Source organism: Lycium barbarum, chromosome 2, assembly GCF_019175385.1.
Source record: "Lycium barbarum isolate Lr01 chromosome 2, ASM1917538v2, whole genome shotgun sequence".
Taxonomy (NCBI): domain Eukaryota; kingdom Viridiplantae; phylum Streptophyta; class Magnoliopsida; order Solanales; family Solanaceae; genus Lycium; species Lycium barbarum.
In genome coordinates, this window is record NC_083338.1 from 111086281 (window position 1) to 111109547 (window position 23267).

At 38.1% G+C, this 23267-nt stretch overlaps 1 protein-coding gene and 1 pseudogene across 1 annotated transcript; one reads left to right on the top strand and one right to left on the bottom strand.

Moving 5' to 3' along the window:
- The window catches only part of LOC132628741 (uncharacterized), a 28242-nt pseudogene extending 19450 nt beyond the window's left edge, over positions 1 to 8792 (top strand).
- Positions 8793 to 10395: 1603 nt separating this feature from the next.
- Positions 10396 to 14250, bottom strand: LOC132628743 (uncharacterized). The gene is made up of 10 exons (XM_060344506.1): positions 14122 to 14250; positions 13908 to 14016; positions 13706 to 13779; positions 13430 to 13549; positions 13302 to 13375; positions 12736 to 13016; positions 12068 to 12654; positions 11142 to 11975; positions 10663 to 11060; positions 10396 to 10567 (listed from the first exon to the last, which is right to left on the bottom strand). Exons 1-10 carry the CDS (start codon positions 14248 to 14250, stop codon positions 10396 to 10398), a joined length of 2778 nt encoding a protein of 925 aa, XP_060200489.1.
- Positions 14251 to 23267: the final 9017 nt, after the last annotated feature.

Genomic DNA, 23267 nt, shown 5'->3' on the forward strand with positions numbered 1-23267 from the left:
TTTTCGTGTATTAGAAGGAAGGGAGAATGCATATATAGGAATTGGAGATTTGGGATGGAATCTTAGGATGGTATTATTGTGTGATTTGTGTGTTCGGGCTTGTGGCCTGTAGATTCCTTACGTTGTTTGATGTGGTTTTTCATTAATATCGGTGGATATATGTGACTTGGAAGTAGCGGGTGAAACCTATTGTATGTCTAATGATGAGAAACTCCTGGAATGTATGATTATTATGTTATGCCATTAATAGTGAATTTAGTGGATGAATGGGAGGATAAAACGTACCAATGATTGTGATTGAGTCCAAAATGAGTTGTGACGAGGTATTTTGAGTGTAGGGTGATATTCGTGTTCCTAATTTAAGAAAGTGGAAAATATCGATTTAATGATATATGAGATCCGATATCGTTGTGAGTTTAATTGGTGAATCATTAGAGTGAAATTAATGCTTCAGGGTATTGATATACAGTGTGTGGTAGATAGTTGTATGACTTGATTGAGTTGTTATCATGTTTATCTGTGAATTCTTTTATTGATATGTGTTACTAACCATTGTCGGCCTATGATACTTACTCAGTACGTGTGGTTGTACTGAGATTGCACTTGCTACACCGTTTTTGGGGTGTAGATTTGTTTCAGGTGAGTGATCGAAGCATATGTGGAAATACGCGGTGCCTATCTGCAAGACCTCCTCCCATTTCATTTAGGGACAGAGCTTGAGTCTTAGAATGTCGTTGTAATCTGAAATCATTAGTCGCTCTTGTACTAGTCTAGACCAGGTCATGGGAAGTTGAATCGAGCCTGTATTTGTTACATCGTTGTAATTATATTAAATCTTGAGTTTATTTCATGTTCTATGAAGCTTCTGCTAAATTTCTAAGTATCTATTGATTTAAATTAATCGCCTTTAATTAATTGATGTATATTCAATGAGATGGTTCGCCTACCGAGGTGGGAAAGGTAGGTTCCCGCACGACCCCGGAATGGGTCGTGACTATTACACCTTGGAAATTTCATGTCGTCGCGTAGTCAGTGAACTACTACGGGCTTAAGGATAACAAGAAGTTCTTAAGATTATTAGATGGATAATTAGTGGTCTTAGAATGCGTACGTTAAGATCTTGAAGCTATATGAATTGATAGAATAAGGATTGATGAGAATAAGTGGAGTATGTAAATTATTGCGTTAAGAATTGTTTGGTAAGGTCTTGAGGACGAGTTATAGGGATGTTTAGATCATTAATGAAGTATTAAACAGGTGTTAAGAAGGTTGTATAAGGATTGGAGATCAAACGAAATGACGAGAACAACTTCGGAAAAACTGTGAGTTACACGACCATGTTATACGGCCCGTGGAATGTTATACGGACCGTATAATGGTCCGTATAACTCAACAGCAACTAAGTATTCCATGGTGGTGAACCACGACCACTTTCATTGACTGTGAAACTTTTCACGGACCGTACACTGGTCCGTATAATACCCAACAGAAATGATGGTTTCCTGTGGTGAACCACGACTAGTTGTACAAACCGTACAATATTCCACTGACCGTACAAGTGTCCGTGGAAATCCCGACGGGCTGAGTAAGTTCAATTATATAAATGTGATTCCACTTCATTAATTTCATTTCCACACACTTCTTCATCTCTCTCAAGACCTCTAGAAGGTTCCACATACTTCATCTACAAGAATACAAAGGAAAACAAAGATCAATATCAAGAATTCAAGTGGGTCAAGTGCATAAAGCTCACTAGGGTCCATCTAAGTCAAGAATCCTTTGGAAGTTGAAGCTAGGGCTTTCTCTAAGAGAAGTATTGTCAACCAAAACCCGTTCCTACGCATTCAAAGATGAGTTTCATGATTATTCCATGTTGTTTAAGGTAAGGAAAAGTTGAAACACTTGGATTATGGAAGAAAATGGAAAATGAATTACAAAAGATGAGAATAGTGGCAATTGTGAATAGTAGATTAATATGAATCATGAATCTTGATATGTTGAGATTGTAATCACGTTATGAATGATGTTAGGAGTATGAGAGAAACTTTAGATGAGAATGAATATAAAGTTGTAGTATGATTATGACTATGGATGACCATGAGAGTAAATTGTAGGAATTGAATAATGACGATGATATTATAAATGTTATTATTGATGTTTGGGAGTTGAAATATAATATGGAGAAAGTAGTAGAAACAAAGGAAATGTTGTCCAATTTTCTTTAGCTTTAGTAAGCACGTTTAAGTGATCGTTTAACTAATGTTAATACGAACTCCCTTGAAGGTAGGAACGCGAGCATTGAAGGAGAACGATCAAGCGGTAGAATAGCTAAAGGAAAAGGTATGTAAGGCTAGTCCTTTCTTTCCAAGGCATGAATCCTATGATATGGTATCCCTTCCTTCTTCATGATTTTTCCTACATATCGAAAACTATGAGTCGACGACTATAAAAAGCTTCATACAAGATAAAGAAAAGAGACACGTTACGAGCATGACAATATTGATGATGAATCTATGTCTAGGAGTCCTAAAGCTCATGAACGACATTCCTATGAAGATGGCAAACCTTATACGATTCTTATGATATTATTCCCCTACCTCTCCATGACTTTCTTACATTCCGGGAACTATGAGTCAACATTGATAGAAATTCTAAAGCAAGGAGCGATGACTATGAAGCTAATGATCCTTACGTAACTTCTAGGATATTATGTTCCCTACATTTCCATGGCTTCTTTATATTCCGGAACTAAGAGCTTATGTTCATAAATAGCTACGTGAGATAAGGATAAGAGACATGTTATGAGCACGATAATGAAGATGATAAGCTTAAGTATAAAGATTCTAGAGTTCATGGTATAATGTTTCTACAAAGCTAACGACATTAACTATGATCTATTGGTGTTGCTTGTTGTATACACTCACCTTATATACTAATTCCTTGAAGGTGAGGCAGAATACCTATGAATGCTCCATAATGTAATCGGGGGTTCTCGACCTTACGTCACCTCGACATTGTTATAGATTGTCCATAAGCCTTAATCCATGCCCTATGACCAATGTTCCACAAAGTTACGAGTCTATGTTCATAGAGGATTTCATATGAGATAAAGGTAAGAGATATGCTATATAAATGATAGTGATAGTGTTGAGCTTATGCCTAGAGATTATGAAGTCTATCCTACGATATTCATACGAAGTCCATGCTACGAATATGATATGATTTTCATAGATTGTCTTTAAATTTAAATGTATGCATTAATGAAAGGTTACGATACACTTATAAGATGTATGTGATGACAATGATGATGATGAGATATACCGATCCTTGTTATGATGTATGTGATATGGTCGAGCCACTACGTGGCCGAATACGGAAGATATGTATGTGATATTGTCGAGCCATTACGTGGCCGAATACGGATACTGTCGAGCCACTACGTGGCCGAATACGGATATTGTCGAGCCCCTATATGGCCGAATACGGATAGTGTTTTATGTGTATGAGCAGATACGGTACTACGATGATGAATTATATGACATCATAATGTATACACTATGATGATTCATGTACGATGATTACGTATATGTGATATATGTATGAAATGTATCCATTCTTAAAGGTCACGCAGGTCTTGCCTTCACCTTATGACTTATGATTTCTCTATTATGTTTATTTCTGTCATGCCTTACATACTCAGTACAATATTCGTACTGACGTCCATTTTCTTTGGATGCTGTGTCCATGCCCACAGGTAGACAGGGAGACGGCGCAGACCCATAGGAGCTATCAGCAGATTTTCAGGAGCACTCTATTATTCCGGAGGTGCTAACGGGGTTTATCCTTTTATGTATATATATATATATGTATATGTATTTTGGGCACGACGGGGCCTTGTCCCGTCCATATGTCCAGTACTCTAAGTAGAGGCTCGTAGATACACATGTGTGGGTACTATGGTCTCACGATGCTATGACTGTATATGTATATTATTATTTTGGTAGCCGAAGGGCTTATGTATATAAAATTAATTATGTTTTTAAATGAAAAATGGTTGTCTTATGATTATGAGTATATGAATGGTAAAGAATTGCATAATGACTATGACGAATAAGGAAATGAGTGGTGCTCAGTGGCTAGCCTCGGGTACCCGTCACGGCCCCTAGTCGGGTCGTGACAGTGACACTATGTCTTCTATTTTTTCATTTATTTTATTTTTAGACAATTAGCTTTTCTTTTTCAAAATTTCTCCTTCTGTCAATGCTCTGGGTAGTCTTCGTCTGGTCTGAAGTGATGAACAGGCTTCATCTTCACTTTTTGGCAAAGTGACAGCCATTAACGGATTTGATGAGTCTTTACCGGCTACCGTTTGAACCAGACTAGCTGTATCTCTATCTGATACAGTGGATTTTACTACATTCATTGGGAATGCACACCCGTCTCATCAATTTTGTCTTGAGATGGAAAACTCTGTGATTGGGCTAGCTTGAACTTTATAGCCTGGAGTCTGTGTTCTAACATCCTCACTTGCCCCTTGAGTCTTGTTTTTTCTTGTATCAATGTCTCATTCTTCTAGTTTAGTCTTTGGAATGCCTCAGTCATGGAGGAGCAATGGTCACAGAAGATCACTTTGTCCGTGTGTTTTTGGATCTTGTATTGAGTGTTTTTTTCTGGATTTTGTCTAATGCTTGAGAAATATAGTAATTTGGCCCTAATATTCCCCTAGCATAGTCTAATGCTTCTGTAAAATCATTAAAACCTTTAAAAAGAGGTTTTTCTATATCTTTAATTGAATCTATAACTTCTGGCCAAGTTTAAAAAATGTAGTTGCTCTTGCCATGTATTACAACATAATATTTAAATCTTTTCTCTTGATTTTTGTCTGTAAAATATTGGCATAGAGCATTTAAAGTTGCTATAAAATACTTTATGTTTTTTTTTTATTATATGCTATCCATAAATTGTCTACTAAACACTTTTGTTGTCTGTCTATTACACATTCTGCTAATTTTCTAAAAGTCATGTTTGAAGGTGGAAAAGCTATCAAGTTATGCTTCCCAAACCATATTCTGTCTATAATAGTATCTCCTACAGAAGCTTGTGGTCTAAAATGGAGATTACCTAATACTGTCTGCATATAAGTGTCTGGGGGTGAGGCTTGGATGCCTTTTCCCTTGTCTGCAGTCTTTGGAATTGTTGGTCTCATGCTGTTAATATAGAACAATTTTATTAGTTAACAGTAATTTTTAACGCACTTAACTGGTCTACTAAGTTATTATCCTTTCCTTTAACATGTTCAAAAATCAAATTATAAATTGAGATATTATCTATAAAATTCAACCATCTTCTTCGACTTCTATTTTTATCATTTATTTTTGACGAAATTTAACTATGGCCTCGCAATCAGTTGTAATTAATATTTCTGATTTATTTTAAATATATAACCTAAAACTATTCAGTCCGTAAATTACAGCTAATATTTCTGCATCTATACTACTCATATTGTCTTTTTCTTTGTACTTTCCACTTTGGTAGACACATATTTTTTCTTCTCTTTTATTACTATATTTATTAGGTCTTGCTTTTAACACTGCGCCCCATCCTTCAAAACTATCATCGATTCTATGATTAAATAATCTGTTTCTAATGGCATGTTTAGGTCAGGGGTATTTTTTATTTTTTTTCTTTAATTTTTTGTACTAATTTAGTATCTTCTGTGTTAAAATGCTTCTGCCCCGTAGAACCTGTCTTAGAGTATAAAGGTCTTGTTATTTTTCCTAAGTCATTTATAAAATTCCTGGCATAATTTACTATTCCTAGGAATTTTTGTAATTCCTTAATATTATCTAATTTATTTGGCATTTCTAAAGCTTTTTTTTTAGCTATATGGGGTTGTAATTCTTATTAAAAATCCCTCATTTAGAAACCACAAAAATGGATATCACAATTTCCTGGACCTAAAGAGATGATTAGTTAGTTGCTCTTATTATGGATTTCATTGAATCATTCCCTTTTGTTCATCACCCTAGAATGGTTCGAAACTAATTTCTCATTTCCTTACAAGTTTTTAAATGGGTCTCTTCCATAAATCTTGAAAATGGATATCTTAAAGATAAGCTTAAAAATGGTAACTTTACCTAGCTAATGGCTTAAAATAGCAGAGCTTATTCATGGAAAAAGGTTGATAAATCACCTAGTGTTGTTACGAATGAAATCTAGAGATAGACTAAGTTCCCAAACCTTCCTTATTAATCTGAAATCTCCTATAAGGGTTCTAATGATGATTTCTATTCTTGGGTATCATGTTTATCTCAAGTTCCTTCGTGCGGATTACGACATGATTATAATATTGAAGAATCAACAGATGCTCGTCGCACCCGCTCGGCCTTGAGGTAGGATACGACTTTCCTTTTGAAAGACTCCGATTAGTTTCTCATATTCATGTATTAGAAGGAACGGAGAATGCATGTGTAGGAGTTGGAGATTTGGGATGGATCCATAGTATGGTATTGTTGTGTGATTTGTGTGTTCGGGCTTGTGGCCTGTAGATTCCTTAGGATGTTTGAATTGGTTTCCTTGAGTATCGGTGGTTTCCATGTGACTTGGACGAAGTGGTTGATTCATACTTTTCTATGGTTTGAGTGAGAATTTCTGTAAGATGTGCCTAGATTGTGCTATGCTATTATAGTGGACCTAATCGACATTGGGCGGATAAAATGTACCAAGGATTGTATATTAATTCTAGATTGGTAGTAGTATTGTCATGTAAGTAGGAAGTGAAATTATCATATTGTAATGATGGATAGACAGAAAAAGGGAAAGTGGTAAGATTATGTTGTGATTTGTTGTCCTATTGTGTTGGCTTGATGCCACGTGCTTTTAGTAAATATTGGAATCTATGGTTCCTTTTTTATTGTGATACTATAGTATCTTTCGGGTTGGTTTTGATACGAGGTTAGAATTCTACATGACTTGTGTAGTTTTCATGATATTGTTGGTGTACCCCTTCGTTGGTACTTGTGTTATTGATCTGATTATTAATGTTGATACATGCATTGCATGCACTCTTATCCTTCATGATATACTGTTGAGACATTGTTGGTACTTGATGAAACATTGTGATGAGCTGGGCTAGTTTTTTAAATGAGAGTGACGTAAGAGTCTGAAATCCGATGTTAGTTCCGGAATCGTAGATTGAGTGAGTGCATGGACTCCGCGAGTCCCCCAGGGTGGTGCCGGTGAGAACCCCCTGTGGGCAAAGATTTGGGGTCTCGTCTGTCTGTTGGGCAAAGATCCGGGACGAGTGGCACTTAGACTTCGCGAGTCACCTTGGGTTATGCTACCGAGATGTCAATATTTCCATTCGGAGTGCATGTGTACACAACATTTGCTTGGCATTGCATTGCATCGCATTCATACATTATTGCATTGCATTGCATTATGGTTTACATTGTGATGACTTAGTGCTTACGTGTGGTATTGGATTCAGATTGGACCTATCGAAACTTGGCATAATTGGGTTTAGATGTTCTACCTAGGTGATGACGTGTACTTGATTACATATTCAGTTGCATTATACCTATTGATTTATCTCTTAGATCGTTCATAGGATCAGTTATACATTTGTCTTACCGAAAAATATAGAGTAAAGAATACCTTAATGATGAGTAGACTCCTGTGCTAAGAATGAATGACATAATGGTATATGACCAGCGTAAGATTGTTATGAAAGTGACCAGTGGTTATTAGAGAAGGGTTTGCATGAGTTAAGAGTCCTGATGTTATAGCATGTAGTAAATAGATGTATAGTATTGATCTAGCTGTTTATCTTGCTTATTATGAATTCTTTTACTGATATGTGTTTCTAACCATTGTCGGCCTATGATACTTACTCAGTACGTGTTGATTGTACTGATGCTGCTCTTGCTACACCCCTTTTAGGGTGTAGAGTGTTTCAGGTGATTGATTGCGGTACGTTGGGAGATGCACGGTACCTATCTTGAAGATCTCCTCCCACTTCATTCCGGGATGGAGGATTAGTCCTAGAGTTGTATTCCATATTCAGTTTTATATTAGTCACTCATGTACTAGTCTAGACCAGGTCGTGGGAAGTCGGAATGAGTCTGTAACTATTTAACTGTTGTAATCATTTTCAATCTTGAGTTTATTAAATAAATTGATGTTCCGCTGTTAATTATAATATTTACTAGATTGAATGGTTTGTCTTTACTTGGTTGATGTGTTATTCGATTGAGGGTTCGCCTACCGAGGTGGGAAAGGTAGGTACTCGCGGGATCCTAAATAGGGTCGTGATAGCATTTCTTTGTAATGCTATTAATCCACTATTTGGGTCTTCTCTTTTAATTAAAGTATGTACCTTATTGGTAAAATTATAGGGATTTGCTCCCATGGCTACCAAAGCTTGAAATTCATGTGGGAATTTTGACTTATATACTTCCCATAATACCTTTGACGATTCTCCTAGGAAAGTCTCTAAATATTTATACATTGTTTCTGTATCTGAATCCGAATAGGTTTTTACATAATCTGCTACTACTATTCCTTTCTAAAGGTCTATTGCTGAGTTCTCCATTTGTGGATCGTGGGCTGCTATATTTAGTATTTTACCTTTACTACCTCCTTCTTGTAACCTAATTGGTTCTTCTATAGGCATTCTTTTTCCTGCTGGTTTTATATTTTCTGTTGATACTTCTCCTATTATAAAAACTCTTCTTCGAGGCACATTCCCTGTACTATTATCTACTGTAAATGGTTGTTCAATTGTTCTTTGAAATGGGCTAGAACTGGTTGATTCCATTAATTCTTTTTGACTTATTATGGAGTTTAGTTCTATTTCTTCATTACTTTCTTGTATTTCAGCTAAAAGTTTATCAAAATTTTCTGATTTCTTCTGTGAAATGCTTTCTGCTCTGTATCCCCAATTATCTGTTCTAAGTTCACATTTTTTAAAATGTTCTATAGTCTCCTCTAATGTTAAATTTCCTACTTTACATTCTTAACATTTGAAATTCTTGTTTTTATCTTTTTTATGAATTTCTCTTACTTTTTCTATGGTTATGTCTACTTCAAAGTCTTCTTGTATTATTTCGTTATTCATCATTTCAGATTCATTCTCTTCTAGTGTGCTTTCTTCATCTAAATCTAGCTGGGTTGTGTAATTATAGTCTGTGAATCTAATTGAAGTTTCTCCTCTAGAATTAGTATACTTTAAATGAGATTCTAGTTTTAATATCTTTTTCTTAATAAAATCTTCTAAATTCCATTCTAATCCTGCATATTCTTCAGGATTTATTTTTATGGATTTTATCAGCTTTATTCCTCTATTTCCTATTACTTCTACTACATCATCTACTTTAATCTTGAATTTAGTATTGCTACTATTTGCCATTTTTTTCCTAAAAATCCTACGCACATTAATAAATTATTTCCATTACTCATTTCTTCATACCCTTTTTTTTAATAAATTGTGTTCTACCAGGCCAGGCATATTAGAACTTTTTATTAATAAATGAATAATGTAAAAAACAGTCTATTACAGCATGTCTATAATATGAACTAGCTAAGATTAAAAAACTAAGAGACAGTTCTCTAGTTCTATCCTGTGAGCCTAAACTAGTATGCTCTTTGTGATCATGTTGAGTCAGATTTGATGATAGACCAAGTCTGTGCACACACCATATGATTATCCATATATGTAGTATCATTGTTGATGATCAATCTGCTGAATCCTCCTTGTTCTAATCCTCAGCTGAGGCAGTTGTAATTTGTCCATATTGAGAATCTTTCTTCCTTCTGATGGCATGAGTATAAAGTCATGAACTTTGATCCCTGCATGATCCAAAGCCTGGTTTGCTAGAAAGTCTGCCAACCTGTTGCCTTCTCTGAATATATGGTTAATCTATACCTGCATTGCTCTCGTATCCTGTTTGATCTCCTCAATCTAATTCCTCAGTTCCCATGGAGTGATCCATGTATCTTGTAAGATGTTTAGGAGGATAAGTGAATCAGTCTCCAATTGAACTTGTTGAAAGTTGTGCTCTTTACAGAACTTCAATTCTTGTTTTAGAGCCTCAGTTTCAGCTTCCATGTTTGTTGCTATTCCCATTTGTTGTGCTTCAGCATAGACCAAATCCCCATTACTATCTCTGATGCAGAAACCATATGAACTGAGCCTAGGATTGCCTCTACTTGCCCCATTTGTATTGCATTTTAATCTCCCTGAAAGTGGCATTCTCCAGACCACCTTAGCATAATAAACTTTTGGTTTATATTTACTAAGGTGGAGATGCATAGTTTCCCAATCACCAGATACATTCTGCAGCCATGGGAATCTCTTCCTTGTCAGTTGATGTAGTATGTGTTGTACTTGTTGTTTCAGTCTGTAGAAGGACACTGATCCTCCATGTTTAATGGAGTTTCTTCTCTTCCATAATGACCACATATCACTGCAGGCATTGCTCTATATATAGGCTGCAATTTTGGCTTTGTCTCAGTAGACCACCATGCCATGATCATTTGATGTAGACCAACTCCATCTGTGGGGTACCTGCACAAGAAGCAAAGAACTTCCATAACTTGACAGCTATGGAAGATGTTAGAAATAAATGACCTACAGTTTCCTCCTTATGCTCCTCACAGCACCAGCATCTTGATGGTATATTGATCATCATCCTTTTTAATATATCATTTGTAGAGATTCTCCCTTTCCACACTCTCCACATGAAAAAACTTATCTTTATTGGCAGCCCTTTCTCCCACATGAACTTATAACTTATTTGTTTGCTCTCTCTGTGTCTGAGAAACTCCCATGCAGATTTAACTGAGAATTTTCCATTTGTTTCCAGCATCCAACATGGTTCATCATCCTCTTCTTCAACTGGCACTTTGATATTTTCTTTGATATGCTGAGCCAATTCCTGATCTAGAGTGACTGTTAACAGTTCCATGTTCCATTCCCCATTCTGCACAAACTGTCTAACCTCTATTTCTTCTTCTCTAGCAGCATCAGGAATAATATAATATAATGCTCCAAGCCTTGTCTAATTCTCGTACCAGAAACTTGAAGTTCCATTTCTCAGATACCACAATATCTGTAGCTCAACTGCATCTCTTATATTTACCATCTTCTTCCATGTGTGAGATCCTCCTCTCTCTACTGCCATAATAGGATGCCATTTCTGGCAGTATTTATTCAACATGTAGCTACCCCATAAGCTTCTTCCACATCTGAAGTTCCACCACAACTTAGCAAATAAAGCCTTAGATATATCAGTTAGTGATCTAAGACCAATGCCTCCTTCATCTTTTGGTAGACATAATTTGTCCCATGCCACCCAATGTTTGCTTTTCACCCCTACTGTATTGCTCCAAAAGAATTTGGCAAAGATCTTGTGCAGTTGCTTTATCACCCCAGAAGGAGGATTCATGGCTGATAGTAAATATACTGGCATGGTTTGCAACACATGATTGACCAGCACATATCTACCTCCAAAAGATAACAGCCTGTTTTGCCAAGATAGAATCCTTTTCATCACTTTTTTGATCAGATCCTCATAATATATCAATTTCCTTCTTCCATAAAACACTGGACAACCTAAATATGTGAAAGGAAAGGATCCATTTCTCATCTTAGTATGTCTTTTAATCCTGCTATTAACTCTGGCTGAAACCTTGTGATGAAAATAGTAACAGCTTTTATCAGTATTGACCAGCTGTCCTGAAGACTCCTCATAATTCCTCAATCTCCTCATCATTTTCTTTAAAGAATATCCATCCCCAGAACAGAATAATATTGTGTCATCAGCATATAATAGATGATTGATTTGAGGACTCCATTTTGGCATTCCATAGCCTATGAAACTTGGCTTCTCATGTAACTTATTCAGACTCCTTGTTAAGACCTCTGCTGCTATAATGAACAAGGTAGGAGAAAGTGGATCACCTTGTTTTACCCCCTACTTGATATGAAAAAACCATGACTTTGACCATTGATTAATACTGAATACCAGTTGTTTGAAATAAATCTCCAAACTAAATCAATGAGAACCTCTCCAAACCCAAACTGTCTCAATACTTTAGTCAAACAAATCCAGGAAAGTCTATCATATTCCTTTGCCATGTCTAATTTGATCACTACATTAGTATGTTTAGCTTTCAAGTTAATATCTCTGATGATCTCCTGTGCCAGTAATATGTTTTCTGCAATGCTCCTTCCTTTCACAAATCTTGTCTGATTGTGAGAAATAATATTAGGAAGAACCTTTGCCAATCTATTCTGCAGTATTTTTGACAGTATCTTGTTGGAGAAAGAGCTGAGACTGATAGGCCTCATATCACTAAAAGTAGTAATCACCTCCTTCTTTGGTAACAAAACCAGATTAGTATGTGTGATGAATTGTGGTATCTCACATCCACAAAAGAAAGCTCTAACCATTTGAATCACATCCAGCTTGATAACCTCCCAACACTTCTGATAAAACTGTCCTGTGAATCCATCAGGCCCACTAGCACTATCCCCATTGAGTGAAAACACAGCTTCCTTTACTTCACTTTCAGATGGCAACTCTTCCATATTCTTTTGCTGTTCTTCAGTTATCAATTTAGGAAGATTTTTCAGCAATGCATAATCCCCTCCTGAATTTTCTTCACTAAACTATGACTCAAAGAACCTGATTGCCTCAGAACCAATATCTACCTCATTTTCCAACTATGTACCAGAAGGATCTTGTATTCTTTTCAGAGTTAATTTATTCCTCCGGCCCTTCATATATGGATGGAAGAATTTTGTGTTTCTATCTCCATCATTGAACCATTTCATACCAGCTTTCTGCTTCCAATACTCTTCCTCCAAATGTAAAAATCTGGTTAGTTCAGCCTGTGCTTGATGTAACAACATTCTATTCTCCCTTGAAGCATTATTTTTAAACTGAAACTCCTTCACCTTTATAGTATCTTCAATAGTGGAAATCTGCTGAAATATATTCCCATATGTGTTCCTGCTCCATTGAACCAATGCTCTTTTAAGTTTCTTCAACTTGTGATGAAATACATAGAATGGATTTTCACAGAAATCAGCAGTTCAATTCTCCTTTACTACCTCCATAAATGTATGATGCTTTGTCCAGAAGTTAAGAAACTTCAAAGATTTGACAATAGGATGTGCATTGCTGTTACACTCAAGATGTAGTGGTGCATGATCAGAACCATGTCTAATCATATGAGTCACTGCTGTGGATGGCATGATATCTAGCACTTGCTAATTCACCAGTATTCTATCTAACCTTTTGAATATGCAATCGTCTTCAGTCCTCCCATTCCACCAGGTGAATTTACTTCCAGTTAATCCTACATCAATCTAACCACAACTTTGTATACAGGTAGAAAAATCCAAAGTCTCATTGGATGAGACTGGATGGCCACCTTGCTTTTCCTCATCAGACACTATGACATTAAAATCCCCTCCTATTATCCAAGGAAGGTCTTGCTGATTTTCCAAGGCTACCATATCTTCCCACAACTCCTCCCTCTCCTGTCTATAACATTTAGCATAGACTACTGACACCAGCACTGATTGATTCAAGGATGAGTGAGTTAGTTTCAAAGTAACCTGCTATTCTGATTCAGATATAACTACACCTAGCCATTCATCTGTCCAAAAAATCTAGATTTTTCCTGAACAATTCACCTTGCAATTCTGAAAGCCTAAATTCCTTCTATACTCTTCAATAGCAATAGGATCTTGAAAAGGTTCCATTAGGCCTATGATAGAACAATGATATCTCCTTTTTAGTTCAATTAACCTCTCAAAAGATTTCTGAGTGTTAACTGACCTAATATTCCAAATTAAAGCTTTGTCTATCATTGTGAATTATTAGTTTTGTTCTTACTCCTCCTTGTTGAAACTCCTGCCACTGGAATACGGGTACTTCTGACAGGTTTTTGCTTATTTGTTGCCTGTTTCAATTTCTGCACACTTCTAGGGGATAAGTCTGCCTCCTGTGCTATATCATCAATGTTCTGAGATAAATCTTCCTCATCTTCGCTATTGATATGAGCTTGGGCCTATTTCTCCTCATGCTTTCCATGTTGTGAATTCTCTACTTGTTCCACAGGCAAGATGACAGAAGTATTACTCTCTGGTGGCCTTGTACCTTCTTGTCTTTCTTTTCCTTGATTATCCTCCACTTCCTCTATTGGAGTCCCTTCATGATCATCATCCTCCTGCAGCATATCACCACACTTGTTGTTTTTTTCTCTAGGTTTTTGTTGATTAAGATGTCACTAGTTTCTTCTGAATCATGTTCCTTTTCTTGACTGAGTGTACCTGAAGTCACCTTAGACACCTGCTGAGATATCATCTCCCCTTTATCATTGAGTTTTTTACCAAAATTCTTCTCAATCCATTCCTTTGCTCATATCCTCTCCACTTTTTTTAATTCATCTATCTGTTTTTCCTTTGATTCTTCCATCTGCTTTTCCTTGACCTTCTCATTATTGTCTACAATTTGCTGCACTGTAACAATCTAGTTTAAAGCATCAGACATCTTTACTTCTACATCTGAGGATTTCTGCACATCAGTCACATCTATTATATCCTCATCTGTGTTCTGCAATGCTGCATATTGATTGTTTTGCAGAGTTTGATTCTCCTTTGGTTTCCAAGCATTTTCATCATATCTACCTCTATGAAAGTGCCTGTTATTCCTTTGTTTTCCTTTCTTCTCCTTGAATCCATCATCATTATTGCCCTCTGCAGGCTGCACCTTGTCTGCTATTTCTTTCCCTTTCATTATGTTAAAATTAGTCCCTTTGTACTCCTTAATGTCAGCTATGCTATTTTTTGCATTCTTTTGCTCCTTGTTCTTCCTTTGATCTGCATTACTGTTTTCCTCCTGTTCTTTTTCTGAGCTTTGTTCTTCATCCTTGGGATACAATTCTTGATGAATGACATAACAATCTTGCTCATTATGTCCTTGATGTTTGCAGTTTTTGCAGTACTTAGCAACATAATCATAGTTGATCTTTATCCATTTATCCACAATCTCCCCAGTACTCTTCTTCTTCATTCTTATATTGATTCTCTTTGGGAATTCTCCAAGCAAGTCTACTTCTACCTTCACTCTCGCACAACTTGGCCAGGTTTTATTGGTTGTGGCCATATCAACTTGTAGGGGCTTTCCAACAGCAGAGGCAAGTGAAAAAACTGCTTCTTTCACAAAATATTTAGGAGGTAATGATGGGAATGATATCCATGCAATTGCTATCTTCGTTTCCTCCTCTGGATCAAACCATGGATCCCATTTGAAAGTACGCATGGGATAGGACCAGTTCTTATGCATAATGTAATATACAGGCTTGGACAATAAGGTCACATAATCTCCTAAAGAAGAAGCATGTATTAGTACATATCTATTGCTCAACAAGCCGATAATAGACTCTCCTTTCAAACCACATTGCTTTGGAATTAATGTTCTCAAATCTTTCACGTCAGGCCAGCCATATGAGAATTTCCCCACGACGGCATATTGTATTTTTTCCTTAATAATCATCTGCTCAATCTCCTATTCATCCCATACTACAATGGGTTCTCCATGCAAATATGTAATATTCTTCATGGGTAAAGTAGGGTTGTACGTAGTAGGGTTGAGGGTTGTTGCATACGTTTGGTTTGGTAACAGGTGAGTAGCTTGTGTAGGTACTGTTTCGTTAGCCTGGAAAGCCATAATAGACGGCTGTCCAGTGGCCGGAGAGGCCATTGTTGCCGTGAAAAGGTTGGAAGATATTAGGGTTTCGGCTAGGTTTAGGGTTTCGGCTTAGAGAGAAATATTTTAAAGTTCATTTCTTCATACCCTTTAGTCTGTATTCTTATTTTAATATGTTTTCCAAATTCTGTTAAATTTAACATAAATCTGGACTTATATAGAAAATTCCTCTATTATTTGTCATATCTACTTCGGTTAGCCCTATTATGGATTTCTTTAAGTCTGACCATCTATCATCATAAATTACAACTAATACTTTGGTTCCTAAGTTTTTTCTAGTTAATCCTATTATTAATAATCCCATATGCATTAAGTTCTTTTTTGAATTTTTTATTTGTCTTACTGATTCTGAATTAATTAAATTTATTGTTGTAACATTGTTTTCTATAGCTGATAATCGTTCTTCTCGATAATGTCTATATAGCTGATAATTGTTCTTCTCGATAATGTCTAAAAAAATGTCCTGTATTATGTAAAATCTGTGGGTTAAGTAGCCTTAGTTGATTTTGCTGAAAAATTTGTATATCTCTATCTATTTCTATTACATCGTCTAATTGCTACTTTTCTTCTGGTCTTCTTCTATTTAGAATTGGTGACAAAAGATTATTACCTATTCTATTATCTGAGAAACTCGCTCTTGGTCTTTCGAGTCTTTCTTCGTTTCTTGATCTAATTGAAAGAAGGTCCATTTTTGCGGTTTTCTAACTATTCTTTCTTTTTGAGGTGTTATTTCTACTCTTTTTAATTTTTCCATCAAATCGTCTACTTTATTTCTTGGAATTTCTGTATTAGCTCTTACTTCTTTTTCTTTGATTATTTTATCTAATTTTGTGCTAACTTCTAGTAGTAATGCTATTATAGTAGTATTTTATTTTATTATTATTTGATCAGATTTGGTGCTAGGAATATAATCTTTATGATCCTGCAGAAAAGGAATTGATTTATCTGTTAATTGTAAAGCATCTTTATATATGTCTGATTTACTCATGAAAGAGAGGAAGATTAGAGTGTTTTGTAAAGGAGCAGGGGGGAAATATTAATTTTAAAAAAATAGAGGGAGGGGATATGAAATCTTATGTGATGTACTAAAATAAAAGAGAAAAAGTGAGTAGAGATTGGGAATAGTCACGCGAGAAGAGTATGAGTAGGAATCAGAGTTTTAAGATATGGAGCTACAATAAAAAATAATGGGTTATGCGGGTAATAAAAGAGGAATTGAACCAAATTTGGAAGACTAGAAGGCCAATGGCTGAAATAAGACATAGATAAAGGAAGAATCTCCAAGGCAACGAACTCACCCTGTAAGACTCTCAACAGCAACTCTCGCACCGCAATCAGCCACGAGAATCAAAAGTCGATCCTATCTGGAACTCTGTATTCATAAAAGAATGCAGCAAGTACAGGTCAGTACAAACAACAAGTACTGGTAGGTATCATAGGCCGACTAAGTTTAGTAAACACATATCAAGTCAATAAAGTAAGATAAGCAGGCAAATCAACAAGGTATAAGTCAAACATGAGCCAGAATCCAAGTACACGTCATCACCTATGTTACATCATCTAATCCCAATTGTGTCAAGTCTCAAATACTCAGTCTGAATCTGTATATCACAAATACATCACAAGAATATCACAATAAAAGCCATGGGGAAATGCAATGCAATGTTGTGTACATATGTTCTCCGATGATGGAACATCACATCTCGGTAGCACAACCCATGGGGGACCCGCGAATTCCATGTACCTCATGGCTCCGGCAACAACCTCGACAACTGCTACCTCAAGATTCCAACAAAAACCTCGACAATCGCTTCACACAACCTCGATTCTGGGACAACCATATGATATCGGTCCTCACGCCACTCTCATCCAATTGAGCCCAGCTCATAACAGCGTTTCCTCAAGTATCATCAATGTATCAACAGTATATCATGAAGGAAGAGAATGCGTGCAATGTATGAGTTCAATGTCGATAATCAAGTCAATATCACAAGTACCACGCATGGGCACGCCAATAATATCATGGAAAAGGCTACACAATAAGCCATAATAGAATGCTATCCTCGTATCAAATGTCAACAAGTAAGATACTACATTATCATAGTTAAGATATATCAATAGTCTCCAATATCTATCATTTCCAAGTGGCTTCAAGCCAACAACAATAGAACTAGATAAGTCATAACACAACGGGGTGGCTAACCCCAATCACAGAGGGCCTAACCTAAGATAATATCCAACCCAACTTCATACCCGAAGGTTTACATGCTTTCTCCGACAATATCGTCTAAATATATACTTCGCTAAATGAAATCTCACCATAGGGTGAACCGTAACCTACCTGGAAAGTCGAACAGCAATATCACCAACAATCACACCTTAGCCTTTCCTTTCCTTTGAGTGTCGAGATCAAGAAAGTCTAAGCATATTCGAATCATGGAATTAGAATCAAGAAAAATAGCAAACGAACCCTACTTCTATTCAAGACCTAAATCCTCAACCTATGGAATAGAGTTCATGAACTAGAAGAGTGAAATTAGAAATCTAAAGGTTCCAACATGAAATTAAACCTCTAGGTGATCAATTCCCATCCATAGCAAGCTAGAATAATCAACAATTCACTCAATTTCAGATTCTAGGCAAAATCCCCAAATTTGGGTATAAACCATAACTTCCAATTCCCTAAATTAGCCTTTAATTAGGAAGAAATTATGAAATAAGGGATTCTAATCATCAATTCAATGCTTAAAGAAGCTAACCCAATCAACTAATCATGATTTAGAAGCCTAGAAGAATAACTCATTAAAACCACTTTTAATGTTCAATCACTTAATGAACTATCAAGATAAAGGGATTATAAGCTGATTAGGGATAATGAAATAGCAAAGGGATTAGAAGGACTTACCACCAAGAATCTTCTCCAAGAATATCCTAGATTTTCTCCCAATAGCTCAGATTTTGGAATAGTAATAAATAAGGGACTAAGGGCTTTTAATACACCATTAATGAAATAGCCAGGCCCGATACCGTTTGCGGCGGTCCCTCCTTGACGGTCTCTCAGAACACCGTGATGGTCGGCCCTCAAATGGTCTTGGCCGCTATCCCGGTAAGGGTGACTCCCAAGCCGACACCAGCACGGGATTTCCTCCCAAAAAATAATCTCAATCTCAATACGAAATCCCGACTAATACTCGAGGCCATCTGCTCGCAAACAACATACACAGACACACATAAAAACATACTACGAATGCACTCGTGGCCTCGAAATTCCCAACGGAGGTCTCATTGACCGACTCAACCCCCCATACCCCAATTGCAGCTTCCCAACCCAAGTCTCAAAATGTACCCAAGTGCATTGGGACTCGAACCAGTTATGCACACAAATTCTAAATGACCATCTGGACCTCTCGGAATCAAGAGACTCTTTTAATAGATTCGTACCCCAAGGTCGAACCTCAAATGCATCAAACCAGCCAACTGGGGACCTACATCTCCTACCATACAAAGCCTCAAAAGGCGCCATGTCGATGCTCGAGTGATAACTGTTGTTGTATGCAAACTCTGCCAACGGAAAGTGCTGATCCCAATGACCACCAAAATTAATAACGCAAGCTCTCAACATATCCTCGAGCACCTGAATGGTCCGCTCGGACTGCCCATCGGTCTAGGGGTGGAAAACTGTACTAAGATCCAATTAGGTACCCAACTTCTCATGAAAAGGATTCCAGAAATGGGAAGTGAAGATAGTACCCCGATCAGATATGATAGAAATAGGAACCCCATGCAATCTCATAATATCACGAATGTACAACTTGACTAACTTCTCCGCGGCACAGGAAATCTGAACTGGAATAAAATGAGCGGACTTAGTCAACTGATCAGCTATCACCAAAATAGAATCAAACTTTCCTAGGGTCTTTGGGAGACCCACGATAAAATCCATGGCAACCTTCTCCCACTTTCGCTCGAAAATGGGCATCCTCTGAAGTACACCACCGGGTCGCTGGTGCTCATACTTAATTTGCTGACAATTAACACACTTAGCCACGAAATCGGCTATATCCCTCTTCATTCGACACCACCAATAGTGCTGCCTCAAATCACGATACATCTTAGTCGCCCCCGGATAAATGGAATATTGAGAGCTATGGGCCTCAGTCAGATCAACTGATTCAAATCACCAACACGAGGAACGCACACGCGCCCCTTAATCCTTAAACTGCTCTCAGAATCAATCATGGCCTCCTTAACCTCACCCATAAGAACCGTAGCTCGAATCTTGCTCAACTGAGCATCCTCAAACTGATAAGTCCTGATCTGATCTAATAAGAATGATCTTGCCTCTACATAAGCAAAAACCCTGCCTGGGCTGAAATATCAAGACGAACGAAATTGTTGGCCAAAGTCTGAACCTCCATGGCCAACGGACGCTCAGAAATAATCAAACGAGCTAAACTCCCCATACTCACCCCCTTGCTACTTAAGGCATCAGCAACAATATTGGCTTTTCCTGGATGATAAAGAATAGAGATGTCATAGTTCTTCAGAAGCTCCATCAATCGGCGCTGCCTGAAATTAAGATCTCTCTGGGTAAACGCATGCTGAAGGATACGGTGATCGGTGAAAACCTCAAAATGGACACCATACAAGAATCATCAAATCTACCCAAGTGTCATACCCCATAAAAGTAACCAAACATGACCTATAAACTTGATCAACGACAACAGAATCTCCAACCGGAGTAGACACATGAATATGTATAGCTATGCTATCACAAGGCAAATCCCAATCAACGGTATGATATGCAGACACATACAAATAAGCGGATCCAGGATCAAATAACACAGATGCTGCTCTATGTCAGACACAAACGGTACCTAAAATAACAACATCTGAGGCCTCTGCCTCGGGTCTACCTAAGAATGAGTACCACATGGCCCCACCATGTCCAGAATGAGATCTATCTCTCGAACTCTGGGACCCATCTCTACCAACCTGGGATCCACCTCTAGAAACCTGAGAACCACTACGGCCTGACTGAGCACCGCCTCTCTGACAAGTACCTCATCGACTACCTGACGATGCCAGAGTCCTCTGGGACTGATGATCCTACCCTGATTGGGGACACCTCCTAGCGATATGACCAAACTCCCCACATACAAAGCAGACCCTAGAAGACAGAGACTGATAGACTGAAGCTGAGGTCTCGACTGGAACAACCCTGTCTATTGGTTGAGAAAATAAGCTTTCAAGAGCACTCTGCCTAGGTGGCTCACTGGAGGAATCCTACAAGGCTGAATGTACAGGGCGGCCAGAATATGGCTGATACAACCTAAAAGATTAACTGCCGCCCCTAGAGCTAGAACAACCATAACTCTCAGTCTGTCACTGCCTCTTCTCACTGCCCCCTCTAAATGCACGGGCCATAGCGGCGTCGACTAAAGAAGCTGCTCAATGATGGACCGGAGGGAAGCCCTCAATTGCCTCCATCTGAAGGCAAGGAATCTGGAGAGAACCAACGAGCCCACCAATAAATTCGTACCCCAAGGTCGAACCATCTGGACCTCTCGGAATCAAGAGACTCTTTTAATAGATTCGTACCCCAAGGTCGAACCTCAAATGCATCAAACCAGCCAACTGGGGACCTACATCTCCTACCATACAAAGCCTCAAAAGGCGCCATGTCGATGCTCGAGTGATAACTGTTGTTGTATGCAAACTCTGCCAACGGAAAGTGCTGATCCCAATGACCACCAAAATTAATAACGCAAGCTCTCAACATATCCTCGAGCACCTGAATGGTCCGCTCGGACTGCCCATCGGTCTAGGGGTGGAAAACTGTACTAAGATCCAATTAGGTACCCAACTTCTCATGAAAAGGATTCCAGAAATGGGAAGTGAAGATAGTACCCCGATCAGATATGATAGAAATAGGAACCCCATGCAATCTCATAATATCACGAATGTACAACTTGACTAACTTCTCCGCGGCACAGGAAATCTGAACTGGAATAAAATGAGCGGACTTAGTCAACTGATCAGCTATCACCAAAATAGAATCAAACTTTCCTAGGGTCTTTGGGAGACCCACGATAAAATCCATGGCAACCTTCTCCCACTTTCGCTCGAAAATGGGCATCCTCTGAAGTACACCACCGGGTCGCTGGTGCTCATACTTAATTTGCTGACAATTAACACACTTAGCCACGAAATCGGCTATATCCCTCTTCATTCGACACCACCAATAGTGCTGCCTCAAATCACGATACATCTTAGTCGCCCCCGGATAAATGGAATATTGAGAGCTATGGGCCTCAGTCAGATCAACTGATTCAAATCACCAACACGAGGAACGCACACGCGCCCCTTAATCCTTAAACTGCTCTCAGAATCAATCATGGCCTCCTTAACCTCACCCATAAGAACCGTAGCTCGAATCTTGCTCAACTGAGCATCCTCAAACTGATAAGTCCTGATCTGATCTAATAAGAATGATCTTGCCTCTACATAAGCAAAAACCCTGCCTGGGCTGAAATATCAAGACGAACGAAATTGTTGGCCAAAGTCTGAACCTCCATGGCCAACGGACGCTCAGAAATAATCAAACGAGCTAAACTCCCCATACTCACCCCCTTGCTACTTAAGGCATCAGCAACAATATTGGCTTTTCCTGGATGATAAAGAATAGAGATGTCATAGTTCTTCAGAAGCTCCATCAATCGGCGCTGCCTGAAATTAAGATCTCTCTGGGTAAACGCATGCTGAAGGATACGGTGATCGGTGAAAACCTCAAAATGGACACCATACAAGAATCATCAAATCTACCCAAGTGTCATACCCCATAAAAGTAACCAAACATGACCTATAAACTTGATCAACGACAACAGAATCTCCAACCGGAGTAGACACATGAATATGTATAGCTATGCTATCACAAGGCAAATCCCAATCAACGGTATGATATGCAGACACATACAAATAAGCGGATCCAGGATCAAATAACACAGATGCTGCTCTATGTCAGACACAAACGGTACCTAAAATAACAACATCTGAGGCCTCTGCCTCGGGTCTACCTAAGAATGAGTACCACATGGCCCCACCATGTCCAGAATGAGATCTATCTCTCGAACTCTGGGACCCATCTCTACCAACCTGGGATCCACCTCTAGAAACCTGAGAACCACTACGGCCTGACTGAGCACCGCCTCTCTGACAAGTACCTCATCGACTACCTGACGATGCCAGAGTCCTCTGGGACTGATGATCCTACCCTGATTGGGGACACCTCCTAGCGATATGACCAAACTCCCCACATACAAAGCAGACCCTAGAAGACAGAGACTGATAGACTGAAGCTGAGGTCTCGACTGGAACAACCCTGTCTATTGGTTGAGAAAATAAGCTTTCAAGAGCACTCTGCCTAGGTGGCTCACTGGAGGAATCCTACAAGGCTGAATGTACAGGGCGGCCAGAATATGGCTG